Here is a 22,267-nt window from a genome sequence, read left to right on the forward strand (position 1 = left end):
ATCCATTCTCAAGGACAGGACTGCAGCTACTTAGAGAAGGCGCTTTAAGCTGATACCCAAAGGATGGCTAAGTTAACCAGCCAGGAGAACAAGGGGATGAAGCTTTGGCAGTTGGGAGGAGGAACTGCCTGCAAGAAGGAAGGCCCACAAGTACAGCCAGAGGTCTGAGGAAGCCTTAATGAAAGGAAGAAAAGAAGTTCAGTGCCGCTGAAGGCTGATGTGAGTGGGGCTGGGGGAAAGAAAGGGCTAGGGCAGTAAACAGGAGTAGGTCCTGAAGGGCCTCTTGTCTGGAACCTTTCAAAGCCCTACTAATCACTGCCTGTTCCGAGGGCCCTTACTTTTTCAGCCAGAGGAAACCCCTGTGTCTCTAAACTGCCGTGGCACTTAACCTTTCTCTTCTCAGGGCGCCTACCCTTTTCTGATGTATAAAGTTGTTGTTGTTCTAATTCCTGTGTCACAATTTCTTCTATATTTTTTAAGTTCTTTGGAAGGATGGATTATGTCGGAAGATCTTGTTTCCTCTAGTGCATATAGTAGATGCTCAATAATTTTCCGTGGAAGGAACAAACAGGTAACAAATAAGCATAGCAGATGGTTTCGAAAAAGGAAGATAAGCAGAGTTACTCATATTCATTTCATTCACTCTTCCTGAGCACAACAGAAAGAGTAGAAATATGCATGAGAGACAGAAGTAATGTTCCTTTGAAGAGTCTAATGTCTTCCCTGATAAGCTCTTGTAACTCACAATGTGTTCACTATCTATACAGTTGCACATACACAAACCCGACGGAATGTGAATTCCCTTGAGGTACATATGTTTTAACAGTATATCATCTAATATTTCTTGCCTATAGTAGACAACATGCAACTTTTATTGCATTATAATACAATGATCTCCCAAGGCCACCAGGTCTTATAAAAATACCATGTTTGTATAATATACTTTTCTGAGTATTTACATTTAATAAATATTCTTCACAGATCTTTTCAGCAAATATAACTGATGGAGATGAAGCCCAATCCTGCTTTATGAAGCCTTCTTCAAAGGTGCCTCTAGGGACCCTCTTTTGTAGTTCCTATTTGAATGGTGCGGTATTTCAGAAAAGTCAGTTTCCTGCTGAATCTGTTGTAGCATCCAGTATATAAATCAGTCAACCAGAGTGTTTTCTGCTCATCTACCCCAAACAAATGCTGATAATTTATGTTTGTTGTTGTTGTTGTTGTTCTTCTTCTTATTATTATTATTACAGTGCTTTATTCATTTACGTGTCAGTCAGTGTTACTTTCTGTGTTTTGTGGCAATTTAGCTGATGACAAGCATTTTATTTGACAGTATGCTAATTTGCCAGTAGGTAGGGAAATAGATTAATATATTAGAAATATACCTCTTAGGAGTTCCCGTCGTGGCGCAGTGGTTAACGAATCTGATTAGGAACCGTGAGGTTGCGGGTTCGATCCCTGCCCTTGCTCAGTGGGTTAATGATCCGGTGTTGCCGTGAGCTGTGGTGTAGGTTGCAGACGTGGCTCGGATCCCGCATTGCTGTGGCTCTGGCGTAGGCTGGTGGCTACAGCTCCAATCGACCCCTAGCCTGGGAACCGCCATATGCCGTGGGAGTGGCCCAAGAAATAGCAACAACAACAACAACAACAACAACAACAAAAAGACACACACAAAAAAAAGAAATATACCTCTTAAGATAGTGAGAGAAAACTGGGAGTACTTACCTTACTATAACTATTATAACTCTCAAGTTTTCATATACATTTTCAATTTGTATCATCTCTGCTTAGTTTACAAGTTATAGATCTCGCTATAAGAAGTTATCCCCAAACTTAGTGGCTTAAAATACATTTATTATCTCACCGTTTCTGTGGGTCATGAGTCCAAACAAGGCCGAGCTGTCCTCTGGCTGCAGGTCTCTGACAGGCTGCCTGCACTGAGCGAGCCAGGGGCATGACTGCAGGAGGTCTGCTTCCCTGGGGTTGTTGGCACGATTCAGTTACTGGTCAGCTGCTGGTCAGTCACCCCCCTCATTCCTTGCTATGTCCATTGGGTGGCTTATAACCTGGCAGTTTGCTCCGTGAGAGCAAAAAAGCCAAGAAGAGCAGGGCAGAGAAAGCAAGATGGCAATCACGGCCTCTTGTATCCCAGCCTCAAGTGATATCCCTTCTCTTTGAGTGCCATTCATTCCAAGCAAGTCTGGGTCTAGCCTGTATTCAAGGGGCATGAATACTAGGAGGTGAGAATCACTGTGGGTCATCCACGGTTATCAACACTTTTTTAAGACCCTAAATTTCTATTTGTTAGAGGGCGAATTCTGTGTTTTAAGTCAGGTCAATATGACATATTTGGACAGTCAGAGACCTGAGTTATAAGAAATCTGGAGAAGTTTAGGGTCTTGCTGGCTGAGCTCTGTCTACTCTCTGTGTGCCCCAGATGGTGAGGCTGCCCCAGTGATGATGTCCTTGAAGATTGTTGGCTGGAGGGCTCTCTGTCCAGCACCGGCCCCTCCTGTATCTCTTCTTTGGACATCGACTCTAGCATATTTTCCCCCCACAATTATATGAGATTTGCCTCTTTTGCATATTGAAGTATTTACATCTTTAAAAATTAGTGTTCAGAATACTTACTACTTTAAAGAAAGTTCAGTTTTTATTAGCCAGTGACCAAAAGGAGGGCTTTAGCTCTGAGGCAGTGGTGGCTGTGCCTCTGGCTGGCCCAGGCCTCCCAGTCTGGACCACTGTGGTGTTATCCCTCATCCCTGGACACCAGGTTAAACGTTTCCAGAACCAGCCTGGTTTCTAGGGAATCTTGTGGTCACAGCAGAATGCCTCCTGTCATTCTCTGGTTTTTGACTCACTGCAGTCCTTGGGGGAAGCCAGAAATATTGAGTTGAAATACATTAAGATTGAGAATCACACACAAAGCATTTTGAAGACAGTACATGCCACTGGACATTTCAGCAAACTGATAAATTAATTTTCTGATCTTGACTTGTCAGGGACAGGTTGGTGCTCATCTTCATGCAGTGGCCAGCCCATACAATCCACCTGTCTTGATTGTACCTGGGATTTAATTTCCACAGGTGACTGAGTGACAACACAAGGAGGTCAGTGCCATCAGAAGACATAGTACCACGTACAGTTTCCAAGAGAATGGGGCCATATCACACTATACAGGGCCATGTGGGGAGGCACCTGGCTCAGTCAGGAGGCAGAAGGAGTGCAGGAGAAAGCTTGAGCCAGAGCTTTTATTGTGATTTCCTCAGAGAGGAGAGGGTGAGGCAGGGAAGGCAGGTTTGAGCAAGTTTAGGACGGGATAGTTTGAATAATTTCATAATTCCATCCAGGAGGCGGTGTGTGAGCTGTTGCAGAGCACGGGCTCTTAGCTACAGCCACTCATGGGAATCACTGGGGGAGTGTGTAAACCTGCCATTGCCTGGCTTCCACCTGAAAAAGCTCTCATTGGTTTTAGATGTATTTTAGAGCTCTCTAGGTGATGCTAGAGTGCAGAAATGCAGAACCAAGGGCTGTGCCTTTGGGGATTCTTCTCAACTCCGGGACCAGGATTCCATCTTCTTGTTTGTTTGTTCTAAAATTTCTCATCCACTGTGGACTGACTGGTTTGTTGTTGTTGTTGTTTTTAATAAAATGCAATAAAAATGAATTTTAAAAGTTAAAAAAAGAATTACAAAATGCAAGCCCCAGTATTATTATTAGAATCAACAGATAGACAATAACTGTATGAAATTGCTGTAGACGTTTCAAAATGTTTCCTCTTGATTTTCGTACTTACCGTTGCAGAACTAATAGAGTTCATGGACCCATGCTGGTCTGCAGACAGACTTTTGAGTGGCACTGATGTGGCAAGTCCTGGATTCAATGAACAGAAGCATGTGCCATGGGAGGTAGATTGGGTTCAGATCATACGAGGCCTTGAATGCTGCCAGTAATAGCTTGCTTTGATCCTGAAAGTATTGAGGAGCCAGAGAGTTCCTGAAAGGAATGACCTGAGCATAGCCGGTTGCTGTGCTCACTTTGGTAACATCGTGTGGGAAGAATAAATTGTTGACAAGGACCCGATAGGGGTGGGAGTGGGAAGGCACTGGATAAGATAAAACAAAAACTCTTATCAAATTTCTGGAAACATCACTTCATAGTACTAATAGATTACTTAGAGAAGATAAGAATTAAGGATGGCTGCTTTTTTAAAAAGCTTAAATAATCCAAAAAAAAAACCCACCATGAAGTTCTAAAAAATAACCTACCTGATATATTTTCAGAAACCACACAGATTGAAGATCCAAGAAAACAATGGAGGGGGGAGCAGGAGAAAATGCTCAAGGACTATCTGTCAGTGGCCCAGGAGGCCCTCAGAACACAAAAGGAGCTGTACCATGTGAAAGAGCAAAGACTGGCGCTGGCCCTGGACGAATACGTCCGCTTGAATGATGCCTACAAGGAAAAGTCGAGCTCTCGTACCAGCTGTAAGTACAGTGTGCTCTTCAGACCTTAGAAATGGGGACCAATTTGTAGGTAACAGAAGGCCACTGGGTTTCTGTGGGATTTCATTCTGAGTCCTGTTGCTTCCCAGACAGGAGGGGTCCCTCAAAGCCACATGAGGCCGAGGGCACACGTCAGATTTCTCAGTAAAAACCCTTGACTCCATTCCAGATAAAAGTCTCCTCAGCTGGGAATTAATTTTTATCTTTTCATGAACTGAATGGGCAAATAATCTGGCCCTTTTTGTTACTCTTGTACAATATTTTCACTGGGACAAAACTAAAACTGGAGCCCCTAGCTAGAATGAAGTTTCTGTTGACCACCTGAGTTCATCTCTCTCTCTCTCATCTCAAAAACTAATAATATGGACCTGGCCTTGTTTAAAGAAGCAGCTATGCTGGGCTCAAAGTTCTATTTTAATTATGAATTTCTGGATAATGCAAAGCTCTGGTACCTGCAGTAAGATCCTCTAAGATTTTGTCCGTAGATAGAAGATTCAGAAGAAAATGAGGCACTGGGGTCTTTGTAACACTCCTTTTTATTGAGTTTTTTTTAAAAAAAATTATAAAGGTTTGAAGATGACTTTTTATATTTAGGTGTCTGATGAATGACAATAAAGGAGTTATAAAGTTAAGTAAGTATCCACAGAAGCATGTGAATCTTGTTGTTTTTAGAGTTTGTAAATTCCAAGTTGACAATTAGTCAGGCAGCTTGTACAAGTTACTTTTTTTTTTCTTTTTTTCCCTTTGAAAGTATTCTCAGGATCTTCATCCAGTACTAAATATGACCCTGATATTTTAAAAGCTGAGATCTCCACTACGCGATTAAGGGTAAGATTTTTTACTACGGTTCTGCATTGAACATCTGCATAGAATCAGGAAGGGCCGTTGAGGTCATCTGCCATCTTTATTCAGTGTAGGACCCCCTCCCCTTATCCTTAGGGAGGTTGGTCTTTCTGCTTTTGTTAGAAGGCATGCATGATTGAGATTGTTCTTGTTACTGAGGAAGAGTTTGTTCCACTACTGGGCAGTTTTATTACTTGTAGTTAGTATATTGCATCAGAATTTGAGTCTCAAAAACTTACTTTTCTTTATTGTGCTGAAATACTTCTCCAGAGCTGAGCTTGATTGCTCTTTCATCAGACAACCCAATATTTCAAGATGCCCACAGTTCACGTCACCAAGTCATTTCCTTTTCTAGGTCAAACTTTACCAGTGCCTCACACTTCCTCTTGGCTTGTTTGCTGATCTTTTAAACACTCTGCTGTAAAGGTCAGAGCTTTTACATCCTTGATTTGGGGAGTCTTGAAGATTCTTCACCAAGTCAATAAACACCTGCAACCAGTACATAGGTCATGAAGGAGATCATTGCCATGACCCCAGAAGCACTCATGGTATCCCCTCATCATCTTCATCCTTCTGTCTAAAGGTGACACGAGGTTACCTTTATTAGCAGACCGATAAGTTGACCTCCTGCCTGCTTTGATTGTTGTGAACTTGGTGAACATGGAGTGCTCCCATATGGATTAATGATGGCTTCTTTTGAACAACATTTCAAGACTCATCCACTTGTATTGCTATAAAGCATTCATTCCCCTTTTGTATAGATACCATGAATTCTTTATTTCTTCCACCATCAGTATATGTTAGAGTTGATTCCAACATCTAGTAGTTAGAAATTAGGCCTTAAAGTACATCTATTATACATTCCTTCAGGTACACATATGTGCATGTTTTTTTGGTTGTGCAACTAGGAGTAGAATTGCTGTGTCAGAAAGCATTCAGAGCTTCAGCTTTAGCAGATACTGACACACAGCTTTGGGCCTTCTTACTTTCTATTATCTGCCCTTAAAGCTCTAAATTACTCTCAGTAAATGGCTTTTGCCTACATCCCACAGCTTTTGAATTGAGTGGGTTTTTTGTTTGTTTGTTTGTTTGTTTGTTTTTGGCTGCGTCCTACACAGGGATCAAATCCACATGAGAGCAGCAACCTGAGCTGCTGTAGTGAAAATGCCAGATCCATAACTTGTTGCCCAACAAGAGAGCTCCAAATTGTGTATTTTTATTGTCAGTTAGTTCAAAATATTTTCCATTTTTTAATGATTTCTCATATGAGTATATTGCTTAGTTTTTAAACAGTTTGGGATTTTCTTTTCTTATATTATTGATTTCAGCTTAATTCTGTTGTGCATTTTTTCAATTCTTTGTAAGACACATTGTAAATGGGATACCTTAACAGGGTATCATAACCTGTCTATTTAATCCCTTTTGGAAAGATACAAACTAACAGAGGAAGTTTAAAATAAAAGCATATAGGATATCTCACACATTTCCCTGAGAAGGAAATGGAGCTGCATTTCAATTGAGGAGATCTTGGAAGATCCCAGCTGATCAATTCCCCAGACCTGTCTCCTAAAGCAGTAAATAAAAGCTGATTTTGCACCAGGTTTAATATCAGAAGCCTGTATTATTTATGTATGTCAACACTTGAGACCAAAGAGGTGAGTCAGGAAGGAGTGCCCTCCTCAAAATGGTGCTTCCTTCAAGAAGAGGGCAAAAGACATTCATAAATAACAGTAATGAGGAGTTCCTGTTGTGGGTCAGTGGGTTAAGAATCTAACTAGTATCCACGAGGATGTGGGTTTGATCCCTGGCCTTGCTCAGTGGGCTAAAGGATCCAGCATTGCCATGAGCTGAGGTTGCAACCTACATCTGCGTTACTGTGGCTGTGGTGTAAGCTGGCAGCTGCAGGTCCGATTTGACCCCTAGCCTGGGAAATTCCACATGCTGCAGGTGCAGCCCCAAAAAGACAAAAATAAGTAAGTAAATAAATAAATACACAAATAAATACAAAAATAAATAAATAACTGTAATGAAAGATGAGCATCTCTTCCATTACTGAATAGGTGTTTAACACTTCCTGTAGGTACAAGTGCCTTTTTATAGAAATGCTTCCTTAGCACACTGGCCCTTGTAGTCTGTGTTCTGTTGTGATATCTTGACCTGTGTCATGGCTTGATGCCAGCAGGGCCGATGATGCCCTCTGTACCATTTGTGCCCATTTTGGCCAGGGAGCTCTTTGAGAATGTCCCAGCCATTCAGAAGTGGTGGGTAACTTGAGCAGAGTTTTGTGGATTTTGATAGCCTAGCTTTTCTTAGCTGGCCTACCCTGTAAGAAACCCTTTGTATACTAGTCCCTTTCACAAGGTAATACCACAGAAATAGTAACTCATGAATTAGCTAATTCTTCATTGCTTTGATGTCTCAGGGGACCTGCTTGCATTTTTGGTCATAGTAACAGTTTTTCAGGCAAAGTCAAGCACTGGTTTCATACTTGATTGTTTTAATGTAACAGTATTAGTAGATACGCTTCATTTGTTTTATTGAATTAATGAAAAATAGGTCAATTACTTGGGAACCAGGTATTTAGGAACATCTGTCTAAAGCAACTGTTTTATATTATTTTGTATTATGGTCTTCGGCATTGACAAGCATTGGGCTTCAGTTTCCTCCTTGGACTAGTGGGATAACAGTACTTCCTGGCACCTTATTTCTCATTGTTGAAATGATGAAATGAATAAATTAATGCTCTTTTAATAACTTTTAGAGGTGATGTTTAATTTCTTGAGAAAAATCTGTGTTTTAGGAAGAGGAATGTAAAAATTTTTGTGCCAAAATTTATTATTGCATTTGTTCATTATACTTAAGATAGGGAATGGACCATATGATCCTAACTAAACTAATTCAACTGATATTTTTAAAAAATTTGTACCCCAAATTACAGATATGTGAGACTTGGTGAAAATTTGATGCAGAAAATTTTTGGTGAATTTTAAGTTTTTGCTGTTGTTTATCAAACTGAAATTAAAATGTTGGAAATGTAAAAGAAAATCTTTAGAAGTGCAAACACTTTTGAGAAATTTGAGTACCACAGTGTATGCTCTGATCCTACTTTTAATTTGTCGAAAAAAGGAAACAAAGTTTCCTTTGGTTACATTATTTGTTCTCCAAGTCAAACTCATAGCTGGTTAGTGGGCATGGCTGTTGATAACAATGTGTGGTCTTTGGTTCTCAAATATATTTACTTACACATTGTTAATATGAAATCATTTTGAATTGTTTTTATCAGTGATGATGGACTTATTTAGAAAAGCCATTCACAGTCTCACCTATTTGTAGTCTTGGGCATAGATTTTAAAAGAATGGCAACTGGAGTTCCCTTCATGGCTCTGATAACAAACCCAACTAGTGTCCATGAGGACGAGGGTTCAATCCCTGGCCTCCACTCAGTGGGTTAAGAATCAAGCATGGTGTAGGTCGCAGACGCATCTTGGATCTGATGTTGCTGTGGTGTGGCTGTGATGTAGGCCAGTAGCTCTATCTCCAGTTCAACCCCTAGCCTGGAAACTTCCATATGCCAAAGGTGGGGCCCTAAAAAGAAAAGAAAAGAAAAGAAATAAATAAAAAAATACAAGAATGGCAGCTGAGTATAAGAGCTAGTTTGTAACTGTGAATAGAGTTAACTCATGTGCACATCAAACTATGACTTTAACCACTGGTGTTAAGTAACATACAAAAGTCATTGCAATGTACTTTAAAGGAAAAGGAATATGCCTCCTGGGAAGGCAAATTGCTACAAATAAGGATTGTCTCTTGACTGGAAAGGAGTAACGTCTTTATACTTAGCTTCCACCCTGAGTTCTTTCAGTGGCAACTTCCTGATCTCGGGTTTATAGGAGATGTCGTGATCCTGCTTTGCCACACCAAGCTGTGCAGTAGGCATGGTTCTTCTCTTAAGATGTCCAGAGGGAATTTCTATTGTAATTGGTGTTGGATATTAAAGTAGTGCAACAGTCTTAGTCAAGTTTGAGTGAAATGAAGAATGATCTGACTTGACCCACCTTCACCAAAGAAAAGAAGCAAGTGAGAGGGAGATATTATGCTTAGTGGGAGAACTGGTCTTATCACTAAGACATACTAACAGCTGCAAGTGATTAAAATTCATAACACAGTAGTGTTTTTTGTTTTTCAAAAAGCATACTCAGACCTTGAGAAGAGTGAAATTCTAACACAATCACAGTTTTTGATTTCATAATGTTTTGTTTTTCTCTTTCTCTCTAATGATTTTGACCTCCTTTTCTAGCTTTGAAGGGTACCATGCTGCAGGGTAGATAATTATACATCAGAGGAAATCCTTCATCATCACCCTGTTGTTGGGGAGGAGATGTTTGGTTTCTTCTCACCTGAGTAAACTACCAAATCAGTCTCTCTGGCCATGACTCTAGACTTCTCCATCTCCATGCATAAACCCTTGGATACCTTCATGCTCATGACCTTTTACAAAATTAAATGCAATTAAATTCTTCTGTGAGAGAGTATACAGTCAAAGCAGACAGGAACAGGGAAATAATGATTTCTAAATGCTCAATTTTAAATGATCCTGTATAGCCTGCAAAGCTCATTCTCAATTTTTGAAGGACCTTGGAGCTTAAGCTCTGTGAAACTGTGTGAGATGAAGATATTATAATAAAAAAAAATTCCTTATACTTTGATGCTTTTCCTTGACATAATCCTAATCAGCCTCCTGAGTCCATGAAAATATCTATTTATATTAAATATGTTTCTTATAAAGTTAAACATAAAATGTTACCCAGAAATTCCACTTGTAAGTGTTTACACAAGAGTGAAAGCATGGAGAGTTCCCATCGTGGCTCAGTGGTTAACGAACCTGACTAGGAACCATGAGATTGCGGGTTCGATCCCTGCCTTGCTCAGCGGGTTAAGGATCCGGCATTGCCATGAGCTATGGTGTAGGTTGCAGATTCGACTCAGATCCCACGTTGCTGTGGCTCTGGCATAGGCCAGCAGCTACAGCTCTGATTTGACCCCTAACCTGGGAACCTCCATATGCTGTGGGAGCAGCCCTAGAAAAGGCAAAAAGACAAAAATAATAATAATAATAATAATAATAAAGCGAAAGCATGTACTCAAACAAAGATGGAGTGTAAATATTCACAGGAGCCTTATTCTTACTACCCAAACCTGGAAACCCTTAGGTTCATCATAGGATGAATGGATAAATAAATTGTGGTATATCCATAAAATGTCATCAAAAGGGTGATGTGGATGAATTTCACAAGCAATAAAAGAAGTGAAAGAAGCCAGCCATGTAGACTACCTACTGTGTGCTTCCATGTATGAGAAATTCTTAAAAAGACAAAACTGACAGAAAGCAGAACAGTGGTTCCTAGGGGCCAGGTGGGGGTGGACAGCAAAGGGACATGAAGAAATATTATGGTGACCAGCTGGTGGTTACAATGAGTATATATGTTTATCTAAACTCATCATATTATACTTTTAAATTTGATGAACTTTATTATAGATTATTTAGCAATAAAGGTGATTAAAATATCATTTTGTATGTGAGGAAAAAGAGTTAAAGGAGTAATTATTAGAACTTATAATAAGGTAAATAGAATATATGTGTATTATATATGTATATAATATATTTTTTACATACCTGTCACAGCCACTTATATAATGCGAAAGATCATATACATGATAAAGTTAACAAAACTTATGCCTAGGAATAACTTTAATCAAGAAATGCAAAGTGGTCCTATCTAAAGAAAATTATAAAACCTTGTTGAGGGATATAAATGAGAGTCATACATTTTAATTTTGATATTGAGAGTCATACATTTTTCCTAAATAGAAGAATCAGTATTATAAGGATGCAATATCAGAATTGTAACTTGGGAGTAGAGAAGAGAAAACAAGATAAAATTTTGCAGAATATTGGAGGGGAAATAAAAAAGGGAAAAAAGAGGCATCAATCAAATTCTAATCAAAACGAATCTGGTATCGCTTTGTTAATTTTGGAAGGGGTAGATAAGGCAAAATGCTTTACTAAGAAGAAAAAAGAAGGCTATGAATCTGTAAGGAATCTGTTAAAATATGGGACCCCAAAATATATAAAGCACAATTTGGCAGAAAATCCAAGGAGAAAATGACAAATTCACAATCATAATGGAAGATTTCAGTATAACTTTGAAGGATTGGTAGATCAAGCAGATTAAAAAAATTGGTATAGACTAGGTGAGTAACATGGTTGACAAGTGTAATCCAAGAAATGTATGTGCAACATGCCAGCAAAAGAGTAGAGGATGAAATTGTTTTCAAGCACACTGAGTACCTTTATGAAAACTGACCCCATATTGGGCCATTACACTAGCTTCAGTACATTTTAAAGTTTTGTGCAGACCACATTCTATTACTATAACGAATGTGTATATTAGATTCAATGCCTTGTCTGGAACATAAGATCCCACATGAAGCCTCTGCATGCTGTGGCTGAAAAAATAAAAATTAAAAAAACTTTTTTTAATTACTCAAAATGAAAGAAAAAAATCTGACTAGCCTTGTTACTATCAGTGAAATTCCAGAGACACACTGAAGATTAGGGTCATATAACCAAATTCTGACAAACTAATAAGAAAAATAAGCCAACCATATTCACGCGCTTTGATACGAAAATCCCAAACGAAATGTTGGTAAATAAAACTCAGGAACATTTAAAAATAGGTTGTCAGGACCAAGTTGGACTTATCCTAGATTTGTACAGTTTACGATCTGAAAATTATATTATTCACTACACTAACAGAGTAAACAGAAATCATTAATCATTCCAATTTATACAGACAAAGCATTTTGATAATTTCAGCTTCTAGTTTTTTGTTTTTAATCAATCCAACTAAAAATAATTGCTCTGGAACAGGGCATAAAGAATGAAGGCAGGCTGATCATCATTTTGAATAGAGTATTTAGGGTCAGTCTCACTGAGAAGGTGTCATTTGAGTAAAAACTAGATGGAGGTGGTGAAGTTAGGTGAGGAAGAGCGGCGTAAAGGTCCAGGTGTCAAGAGAAGGCATGGGATCTTCAAGGAACAATCAGAAGTCAAGTGTGGGGAGTTCCTGTTGCGGCTCAGCGGAAGCAAATCCAACTAGCATCCATGAGGTTGCGGGTTCGATCCCAGGCCTTGCTCAGTGGGTTAAGGATCTGGCATTGCCGTGAGCTGTGGTGTAGTCACAGATGTGGTGTGGTCACAGATGCAGCTCAGATCCCGCATTGCTGTGGCTGTGGTGTAGGCCAGCAGCTATACCGCTGATTGGACCCCTAGCCTGGGAACCTCCATATGCCGCAGGTACAACCCTAAAAACAAACAAAAAAGTCAAGTGTGTCCTCAATAGAGGGAGAAAACGTGAGAGCAGGAGAAGAGGGGAGAGAGGTAACCTTGGTGATGAGATGAAGACAGAATGCGTTGGCCTTGGAGACCACCATGGACCTTGGATATTAATCTGAACTAGGAAGCCATTGACCAGATGTTTATCATTTGTATTTATTTATTTATTTATTTTTTGCAAGTTGAGTTGGTATATAATGACCCTATGATTTTCAGTTTTGTCTTTGTTAAGATGATTTGAGGGGTTTTTTGTGTGTAATGTTCTACCTTTTCTGTTTCTGTTTGCTAACCTATTTTTTTTTAACTCAACAGCTGTATTGAGAAATAATTCCCACACCACACAATTCACCTGTTTAAAATGTACAATTCAGTGGGGTTTAGTATATTCATAGCTGTATACCCATCATCACAATCTAGTTTTAGACCATTTTTGTCTCCCCTGAAGGGAACCCTGTATACCATTAGCTATCACTGCCCATTTCCCACACCTCCACCCTCAATGCCCAAGCAACCATTGTTTATATTTTGTTTCTCTAGATTTGCCTATTCTGTTACACTTTTTGTATAATGGGAATTATGCAATATGTCATCTTCTTTTGTGACCAGCTTCTTTCACATGGCATAATGTTTTCAAAGTTCGTCCATGTTGTAGCATGTGTCAGTACTTCATCTTTTTTATAGCTGAAGAATATTCCATTGTACAGATATATAACACATTTCAAGTATTGAGTTTCCACTTTTGATTAATAAATAGAACTGCTACAAACATTCCTGCACAAGTGTTAGTGTGGATATACATTTTCATATCTCTTAGGTATAAAGCTAGGAGCAGAATTGCTGGATTATATGGCAATTTATTGTTTTATTTAGAAGTAAAAGATGTAGCCTTGACCTTCAGTATTTGTATCATTATTTGTATCTCAAGGTTGTATATTTCCAAAATGTTTCATATAATTTGTCTCAGTAGTTTTTGTTTTGTTATTTCCTTTTTATTGTTGTTAAACAAAAGTTTAAGTTTTTAAAAAATATATTTTTGGAGTTCCCATAGTGGCGCAGCAGAAAAAATCTGACTAGGAACCATGAGGTTGCAGGTTCAATCCCTGGTCTCACTCAGTGGGATAAGGATCCCACATTGCTGTGAGCTGTGGTGTAGATCGAAGACACGGCTCGGATCTGGCATTGTGCTGACTCTGGTGTAGGCCAGCAGCCACAGCTCCAATTAGACCCCTAGCCTGGGAACCTCCATAAACCGCAGGTGTGGCCCTAAAAAGGCAAAAGACAATATATATGTGTGTGTGTGTATACACACACATACACACATTCAATCATCTCTTCAGAATCCATTTATTAATCACCACAAATGGTTCTAACAGCATCTGGGATTCAGTTTTCCATTATTCTTTAGTAAAGTCAGACATGTTTTTGTTATTGATCTTTTGACTCTCTGGAGCTGATTTCTCATTTTCTTTGAAGTGACCTGAGAGATGAGGCAGGTGGTGAGGACTTTCAGTAAGGTGGAAGCAACAGTGAAGAGAACGATTTCCAGAAGAACCAGGTGACAGGTGCCCTTTGTTGGCTTGCTTAGGGAGCTCCCACACGACAATGGAGAGAGCGGTGAGAAGGGAAGGTAGTCATTAGGAAAATGTCATCGTGCTCATTATAACTTTAATGTTGCAAGAGTCACTTTTAGGGCAAACTTCTGAAACCTGCCTGTCTTGTGATCTTTCCAAGGCCTACCCATTCTAGAATTTACTTTTCTTTCATTGTCATCTTCTTTCTCCTTCTTTTAAAAGAAAACTCATTACACACTAGGGTTGTAAGACATGGTAAGAGTCTCTATGATTTCCAGTCATGCTTATCACATTTAATCACAATATCTTTCTGGTTTTCAGAAATAACTTTAGAATCAATTCAGAATGTCTGTTGCTTTGGTGTAGTCAGTATAGAAGGCAGGGAATGTGCAAAAGTCAGGGGTCTCTTGCCTCCAATTTAGGGCTCTGGGGTGTGAGATCTGAGTCCATAGACATAGGTCTGTAAAATTTGATAGTTGGCTCCAGCTGCCGAAAGTTCAGTGTGTATGAGAAGAAAAAAAAAAAAAAAAAAAAAAAAGGCACTGGGGCTTGTGGGACTATTCTCACCTTCCAGTTTGGGTGAGATGTAGGAATATTGAAGTTTATAATATAGAATAAGGGCCATAAATTTTATTTAGGTCATTTTGCTCCAGTTCTAGTTTTCCTTTCATATTCCACATATGATCATGCCATTAATAACTATAAATTTTATAATTGACAGTTTAAAAAAATCTTTAGGTCTGAGATGCCTTACCTGCAAAATGAGAACTAAAACAGTGTCTGTCTAATAGGGTAGTTGTGGGGAATGAAAGCAGGTATTTATATTAGCACAGTGCCTAGAATACCTGAAGTGCTTGTGAGTGTTGGCTCTGACTATTGCCTCCTAGTAGAGTCCACATTGTGCCAGGTTTGCAAGTCAGCATTAGCGTAATCCTTAGCTGTGACCTAAGGACATTGTTTTCGAATTCTGTGTCCTACATTTAAGAGTGGATTGGGGAGGGAGTTCCCCTTGTGGCTCAGTGGAAACGAACCCGGCTAGGATCCATGAGGTTGCGGGTTTGATCTCTGGCCTTGCTCAGTGGGTTAAGGATCCGGGTGTCGCCGTGAGCTATGGTGTAGGTTGCAGACGTGGCTGGGATCCCATGTAGCTGTAGCTATAGAGTAGGCCAGCCGCTGCAGCTTAGATTTGACCCCTAGCCTGGGAACTTCCATATGCTGCAAGTGCAGCCCTAAAAAGGCAGAACAAAACAAACAAACAAACAAAAGAGAGTGGATTGGAGAATGAGAGTAGAAACAGTGATCCTCTAACAGCGAACCATGTCAAACTGTCCTCTGAGAAGAAAGGGTGTCCAGCAGTTAAGACCACACTCCTAGAAGCAAAAACAGTTGTAAATAATGTCAGGTTGGAAATGATACCTGTTTTCAATAGTCATTATGATAAAATCACCTTTTTCATCATTGACAAAATAAAATGCAACATTGATATTCGAGAGCTAAGGACCATTCAGTAAGCCACTCAGAAGACTCCAAAATCAAAACAGTAGCTTTCAGCCAAGTAGGTGAAGTAAATAATGTGGAAGAAAAGGAAACACAGGTGTATGTTTCCCAACATACAATAAAATCTCAAATCACTTAAACAAGAAGAGAATCTAAATTGTCAAAGCTAATTTAAATTTTAAATGGTAATTTTTGAAAGAGATTAAATTGGGATGTCTTCACGTCAAAATGATTTTAAGTAGCGTGCCATTTTATGTCAGAGAGGTGTAATGTTTTAACTCAGTTGTTCCAAGAGGGATCTATATCACCATTGTTTTATCAACAATATTTTCAGAGGTAAAGACAGGTTTCAGCCCAGCTATTTGAGATTTCCAGATTTCTGTTGTTGTTGTTGTTGTTGTTGTTGTTGTTGTTGTTTTTAAGGGCCACACCTGCAGTATATGGACATTCCCAGGCTAGGGGTCAAATTGGAGTTGCAGCTGCCAGCCTACACCACAGCCACAGCAACATGGAACCTAAGCCACGTCTGCAACCTACACTGCAGCTCAGGGCGACGCTGGATCCTTAACCCACTGAGCAAGGCCAGGGATCGAACCTGCATCCTCTTGGATATTACGTTGGGTTCTTAACCTGCTGAGCCACAATGGAAACTCTCGTGTCGTTTTTAAATAAAAATGTTAGTCTTTTTTGGTAAAAAGCTTTTGAGAGCACTGTCAGAAGTAGAATTACCAGTGGAATGAAGTTACATGGCTCCCAACATGATAAAAGTCTGACACTAAAACTGAGATCTTTACTGGACTATGTGAGCTTTCTGGCTGTACTTTGTGAATATGAAACACCTTCAAAATTCAGCTCTGAGTCTCCTCCTCCTTGCTGAGGCTGCCCCCATGCCCCGTCCATAAGTAATCCCCTCCCCTGGACTCCAGTAGCATTGTTTGTACCTCTCTTTGTAGTTGTGAATTGGGTCTTGCAACACAATTATTTGTGTTTCCTTTTCCCTAATGTTCCTTGGGGCACAAACTGTTAAACCTTCAGATAGACTCAGCAGATGAGTTATTGAATATCTCCTGTATCCAAAATATTGTGCCTTTTAGTCGACAAACGTAGTATCACACAGCATTTGTCCCTGCCGTTTGATGCCTTGAAGAGCCTTGCTCCCTCTCGACCCTCTTCTCTTCATCCTGCCACTCCCCTTGTCATCCTGCGACTGCTCTTGCCTCCACTTCATGATGTACTTTGTCTCTTCCTCTCATTGCCCTCTGAGTGATGGAGATGCCCAGGTCTTCCTGAGCTCCCTTCCCTTCCCAGTGCACACTCCCTAGGTGATCTTATGTGTTCTCATGCAGTTAAAATAGCATCTGTATGTCAGTGACTCCTAATTTTATATCTCTAGTCTAGACACTTCAAGTCCACATATCCCAGTTGCCTTTCAAGTGTCATGGGTATCAGAAAAAGAAATGTCTTATAGAAAACCCCTAGCAGTTCCCATTGTGGCTCAGCAGGTTAAGAACATGACTAGTGTCCATGAGGATTAGGGTTCTACCCCTGGCCTCACTCAGTGGGTTAAGGATCCAGTGTTGCTGCAAGCTGTGGCATAGGCTGCAGATGCCGCTCAGACCTGCATAGGTGTTGCTGTGGCTGTGGTGTAGGCCTCAGCTGCAGCTCTGATTTGACCTCTATTTCATATGCCACAAATGTGGCCCTAAAACAAAACAAAAACTCTTCCTCTCTCCCCCCAAGACCTGGTCCCACACTCAAGGAAAGTACCTTCGTGCACCGAAGATTTTGGAAGTGATCTTTGACACACCTTCCCCTCACCCCCCACCCTGAACCTGTCACCAAGTCCCGTTGACTCTGCCTCTAAAATATATTTTTCCTATAGCACTGCCTGCCTGTCAGCCCCAGTGCAGGCAGGTTGGCCCCTTCGGGCCCCTCTGGTCCAGTCACCGTGGCATCATCACAGTGATCTTTTGAAATCATAATGCAGCTCATGCTTTACAATCCCTCCTTGATTCTCATTGTTCTTAGAAGCAGATTTAGAAATCCTCAATGTGGCTTCAGGCTCTGTGTAATCAGCCTTCTTTTTCCATCCCCACCCCCCGCCATGCACACCTCTGTCACCCAGCAGTGGTAGGTAGCTTTCTTTAAATCCCAGAGACCTGCTGACTTTCCCCTCCCATTGTTCAGTGTTTATTCACAAGCTCAGCCTTGTGGGGACCCCTCTGTCAGTGACCCCTACTCATCTCTCATTTCCTCCCAGACTTTACCCAAAGCCTCAGACTAAATGCTGTCCCCCTTTATGTCTTCAACTACCGTGTGCTTTTCCTTTATAGCACCTATGGCAGTCGGTAAGATTTATTTGGTTGGACGATTATTTGCCCGGTGTCAGGCTCCTCGTCACTCTGTAAGACCTATAAGGGCAAAGATCAGGTCTGTTTTATTCACCCTTCAGAACCCAGGATCTGACACATTGTGGAGAATCAGTAAATATTTATGGCATGGGTAGAATAAATAGGAAATAAAAGTTCAAAATACATTGAAATACTCTAAAACAGAATGTGCTGAAAACTTAAGGCTGTAACTTAATATGTGGAAATAAGATTCTGACACCCATGAGAAGACCTTTCCTTTGTAACTAAACAGGGCTTGTGCCATTTCTCTGACCTGCCAAATTTTAGTATTGTTACTACCAAAGAGAACAGGAAAAAAAAAAAAACTTTTATCAGTTTTGACAACAAATATTTATCGATCCCCTGCTGTTCACCTGGTACCATTCTAGAAGCTTGAGATCCAGCTGGTGCGATGCTTCCCATTTTCCCATGGGGGACAGACAGGAAACAAGTACACAGATAGTTTCAGCTCTTGGAAAGTACTGTGAACTAAACAAAACGGAGGGATGGTTCCGGGTGGGATGGCCAGAGAAATGCTGTTTGAAAAGGTAACGTGGAGCCAAGGCTGGGTTACTCGGAGTCAGCTATTTGAGGGAGAAGCCTCCTAGCAGGGGGCACGGCGCGTGCAGACACCCTGAGGCTGGTACAGCTGGTACAGTTGAGGGAGCAGAACGGTGGCCAGGGGACCTGAAGTATAGGGAAAGGTGAGGACAGAGTCAGACAGACCCTGGCTGAATGTCCTGCCTCTCCCCATACTGGCTGTTTATCGCAGAGACCATTGTGATGTCCAACTCATAATAATGTTACGATGATGAAGGTAAATATGAGAAATAATGCACATTAACGATCATTTAAACTAAATCTACCTTCCATAGAATTTATGTCCAGGAGAAACTAGTCGAGTGAATGTTAAACTCATGGCTGTGTTTGTTTATGTGTTTAATAGTTTACTAGTGGATTACCTTTTAAAGCGGTGTTGCTAATTATTTACAAACATTCATATTTACATTGATTTCTCACAAAAGGTTAAAAAGCTGAAGCGAGAGCTCTCACAGATGAAGCAAGAATTGCTCTATAAAGAACAAGGCTTTGCAACCTTGAAACAGTGAGTATAAAAATATGAAAATTGACTCCTGAATAATAATCCAAAGCCCTCAAACTGATACAAAGAAAATAGAAGCACAGATGACTTAAGAGATTTCTCAAAGAGAAATAAAGTACAAAGCACAGAGCTGAGTACCAAAAAACAGAATAGCAATCAACCAACAACACACACACAAAACTTGGGAAAATCTATATCCTTTGAAAAGGTCTAAAGTTTTTACTAATCATTGGGCATCCAAGGAAACCAAAGTGAAAAACTTGGCTTTGTCCTCCGGGCCCCCTCCGGCCTGCTCTCTGTTGCTGCAGTGAGCCTGCACCCCTGAGCCCTCTGAGCTCAGAGGCCTGGCCACGTGTGTCTGCCCTAGGCTCACCTGGTGGCAGCTGATGACAGCGAGCACAGCAGGGGGTGTCTGCAGAGGAGCTGAGTGAGCGCCTCCCCTCCCGTCTTCCTTCTGCACTTTCCGTCTCTGTGCGGCAGTCTGCTGGACCCCAGCTCTAGGCTGAGCCGGGCATGAGAACGTAGATGACAGAGGCTAGAAATCCTCCAGGAGGAAATCCCTGCCCAGTTCCCAGCCCTGAAATCACCTTCTTCCTGCTGAGGAGGCCCAGCGTAACTGGATCCCAACAGGCCCCAAGACGTCCCAGCTCCCAAAGCACCACCCGGGGTCCCCCATCCAAGGGAAGCAGCCACATGACCAGGGAGGGCCAAGGCCTCATCCTTTGAAAGGCAGCCAGCTGCTTCCCCCTTCCCTCCCTCCTCATGCCGGGCATGAGAACATGAGAACGGCTGGGTGCCACCTGTAGCAAGGGGGCCTTATTCACAGGGGTCCCCATGGGCTCCAGGTCAGGTGGGTTCCTGTTCTTCCCCACTCCCTAAGCAGCAGTCCAAGGCATTAGGGTGTTTCCCCGTTAAACACCCTACATGCTCGCAGGCCGGACCACGTAAGCTGATTGTTCTATACCGTTTGGATTACGAGTTAAATTTTGGGAGCCCTATTCACTCCTCTTGACCACCAGCCATGTGATGTTCTTTTCAGACACTGGGTTTACTGTCTCAGTGTTTGTTTCTGACACTCACCTCATGATCATGACCGTGATATTCCTTCAGATGCACCCATCCTGGTGGTCTCAAACCTGACTGCCTATTGGAATATCTGAGGAGCTCTTTAAAAGTCCCTGTTTCTGGGATTTCCTGCTGTGGTGCAGTAGGTTCAGAATCCAACTACAGCAGCTCAGGTCGCTTCTGAGGCACAGGTTTGATCCACGACCCAGTGCAGTGGGCGTAAGTCACAGCTGCAGCTTGGATTTAGTCCCTGGCCCATATGCCATGGATGCAGCCATAAAATTAAAAAACAAAAAACAAAAAACCCTGTTTCTGGTCTCCACCCCATGTAATATTTTATGAGATCTCTAAGTGGTTCTCCGGTACGGCTCTGTTCAAAGACTCTCATTTGGTTGCAAGGCTGCCCTAAAAACTGAGCAGACCTAGAAATACCCAAATGTGTTATCTAGTAAGTTGTATATCAACATAAAGGAGGGCTTTGAGGCGGGAGCGGGGAGGGGAAATCAACTTTGAAGAGTGCCACACGTTTAGCCACACGTTACATATTTTTAAGGCACATGAAATTATAACTCATGTCACCACCCGGGATTAAAGGTTAGCCAAACTTGCTGTTTTTGTTATATTGATGTAACAATGCCGTATTGTTTCAAAGCAGTTTGCTTGCAAGCAATTTTTATAGGAATCTAAGGCATGTTTAAGAATCTGTCAATAACATTCCACAAGAAAACAATGGACATTTGTTGCAGAAATTCAGGCTTTCTCTTGCAGTGATTCTAATCCATTGAACCAAGAGCAGAAAGATATGATATCTAACATCAGAGAACTCTCTTGTTGACCTTAACTGTAGACAAAATAAAGCTGTTTTCATTCAAATGTAAACCACCATACTACTAGAAGATTGAATAATAATCAATTAAACCCAGAGACCATACTTTTCAAGAAACCGAATTCCCCATACTCTAAGGGGACTTTTACGTGGAGCTAGGACAGAAAGTATATTTCAGGAAAAGATTTAAACAGAATCCCACTACAGACTTTTGCAAGTTTTCACTATTCACAATAAAATGGAATCATTTTGTGGCATCTGGTATTACTAAGTAATTTAAATCCTGGCTTTCATTTTACCTGGTGCCGTAGTTTATGCCAGATGAACGAAGGTGGTTTTATTCTTTTCATTACTCATATCAGACTGTGGTCCCAAATTCGACTTCGGCCTGAGTGGTAGTGTAGCTTATGTGTAGTTGGATACTAGGAAGAGAAGTGTATTTCAGCTTTGCCACCTCCAGTGTTCATTCAAAGCTGGAAAATGGAAAGTGATGAAACACTCAGCAAGCTAAGGGTACTTACAGTATCTTTAAAAGTTTGGCCCAGCGGGTACACATTTTCTAGGGAAGGCATGCAGAGGGTGAGATTTTAGGGGAAAAATTAATTAGGGTATACACAAACCAAAAAAAATTTTTTTAGCTTTTTAGGGAAGAATATAAAATGGTTATTTCTCAATTAAGAGTAAAAAGCACAGTACATACTTTGTTTTAAAAATCAGCAGCTGATGTTAATACTTTATTTTGTAGTCAGTTAGGGTCAAAAGAGAGAAAAGGGGAGAGATGAAAAGTGGAGGGAAAAGAAAAACATGGAGTTCCCATAGTGGCTCAGCAGTAACAAACCCGACTAGTATCCATGAAGACTCGGGTTTGATCCCTGGCCTCACTCAGTGTGTTAATGATCCCGCATTGCTGTGAACTGTGGTGTAGGTTGCAGACACTGCTTGGATCTGGCGTTGCTGTGGCTGTGGCCATGGCTGGCAGCTACTGCTCTGATTCAACCCCTAGACTGGGAATTTCCATATGATGCAGGTGTGGCCCTAAAAAGTTAAAAAAAAAAGGTGGGGGGGAACATGG

At 40.9% G+C, this 22,267-nt stretch overlaps 1 protein-coding gene across 2 annotated transcripts in view; it reads left to right on the plus strand.

Annotated features, from left to right (window-relative positions):
* The window catches only part of WWC2 (WW and C2 domain containing 2), a 186,933-nt gene that overhangs the window by 106,175 nt on the left and 58,491 nt on the right, over positions 1-22,267 (plus strand). The window contains exons 3-6 of one of the 2 annotated variants that reach the window (XM_085000947.1): positions 4,284-4,487; positions 5,100-5,137; positions 5,257-5,333; positions 19,228-19,307. In XM_085000947.1, the coding sequence (XP_084857073.1) occupies positions 5,107-5,137; positions 5,257-5,333; positions 19,228-19,307 (188 nt within the window). In that variant the 5' untranslated portion in view covers positions 4,284-4,487; positions 5,100-5,106. The remainder of the gene's footprint in view (positions 1-4,283; positions 4,488-5,099; positions 5,138-5,256; positions 5,334-19,227; positions 19,308-22,267) is intronic. The other variant, XM_003359464.6, reaches the window with a different exon arrangement.

Source organism: Sus scrofa, chromosome 15 (genome assembly GCF_054392235.1).
Source record: "Sus scrofa isolate SSC_HxYL_T2T_F1_AM1 chromosome 15, Sscrofa_HxYL_maternal_Yorkshire_Landrace_v2.0, whole genome shotgun sequence".
Lineage (NCBI taxonomy): Eukaryota > Metazoa > Chordata > Mammalia > Artiodactyla > Suidae > Sus > Sus scrofa.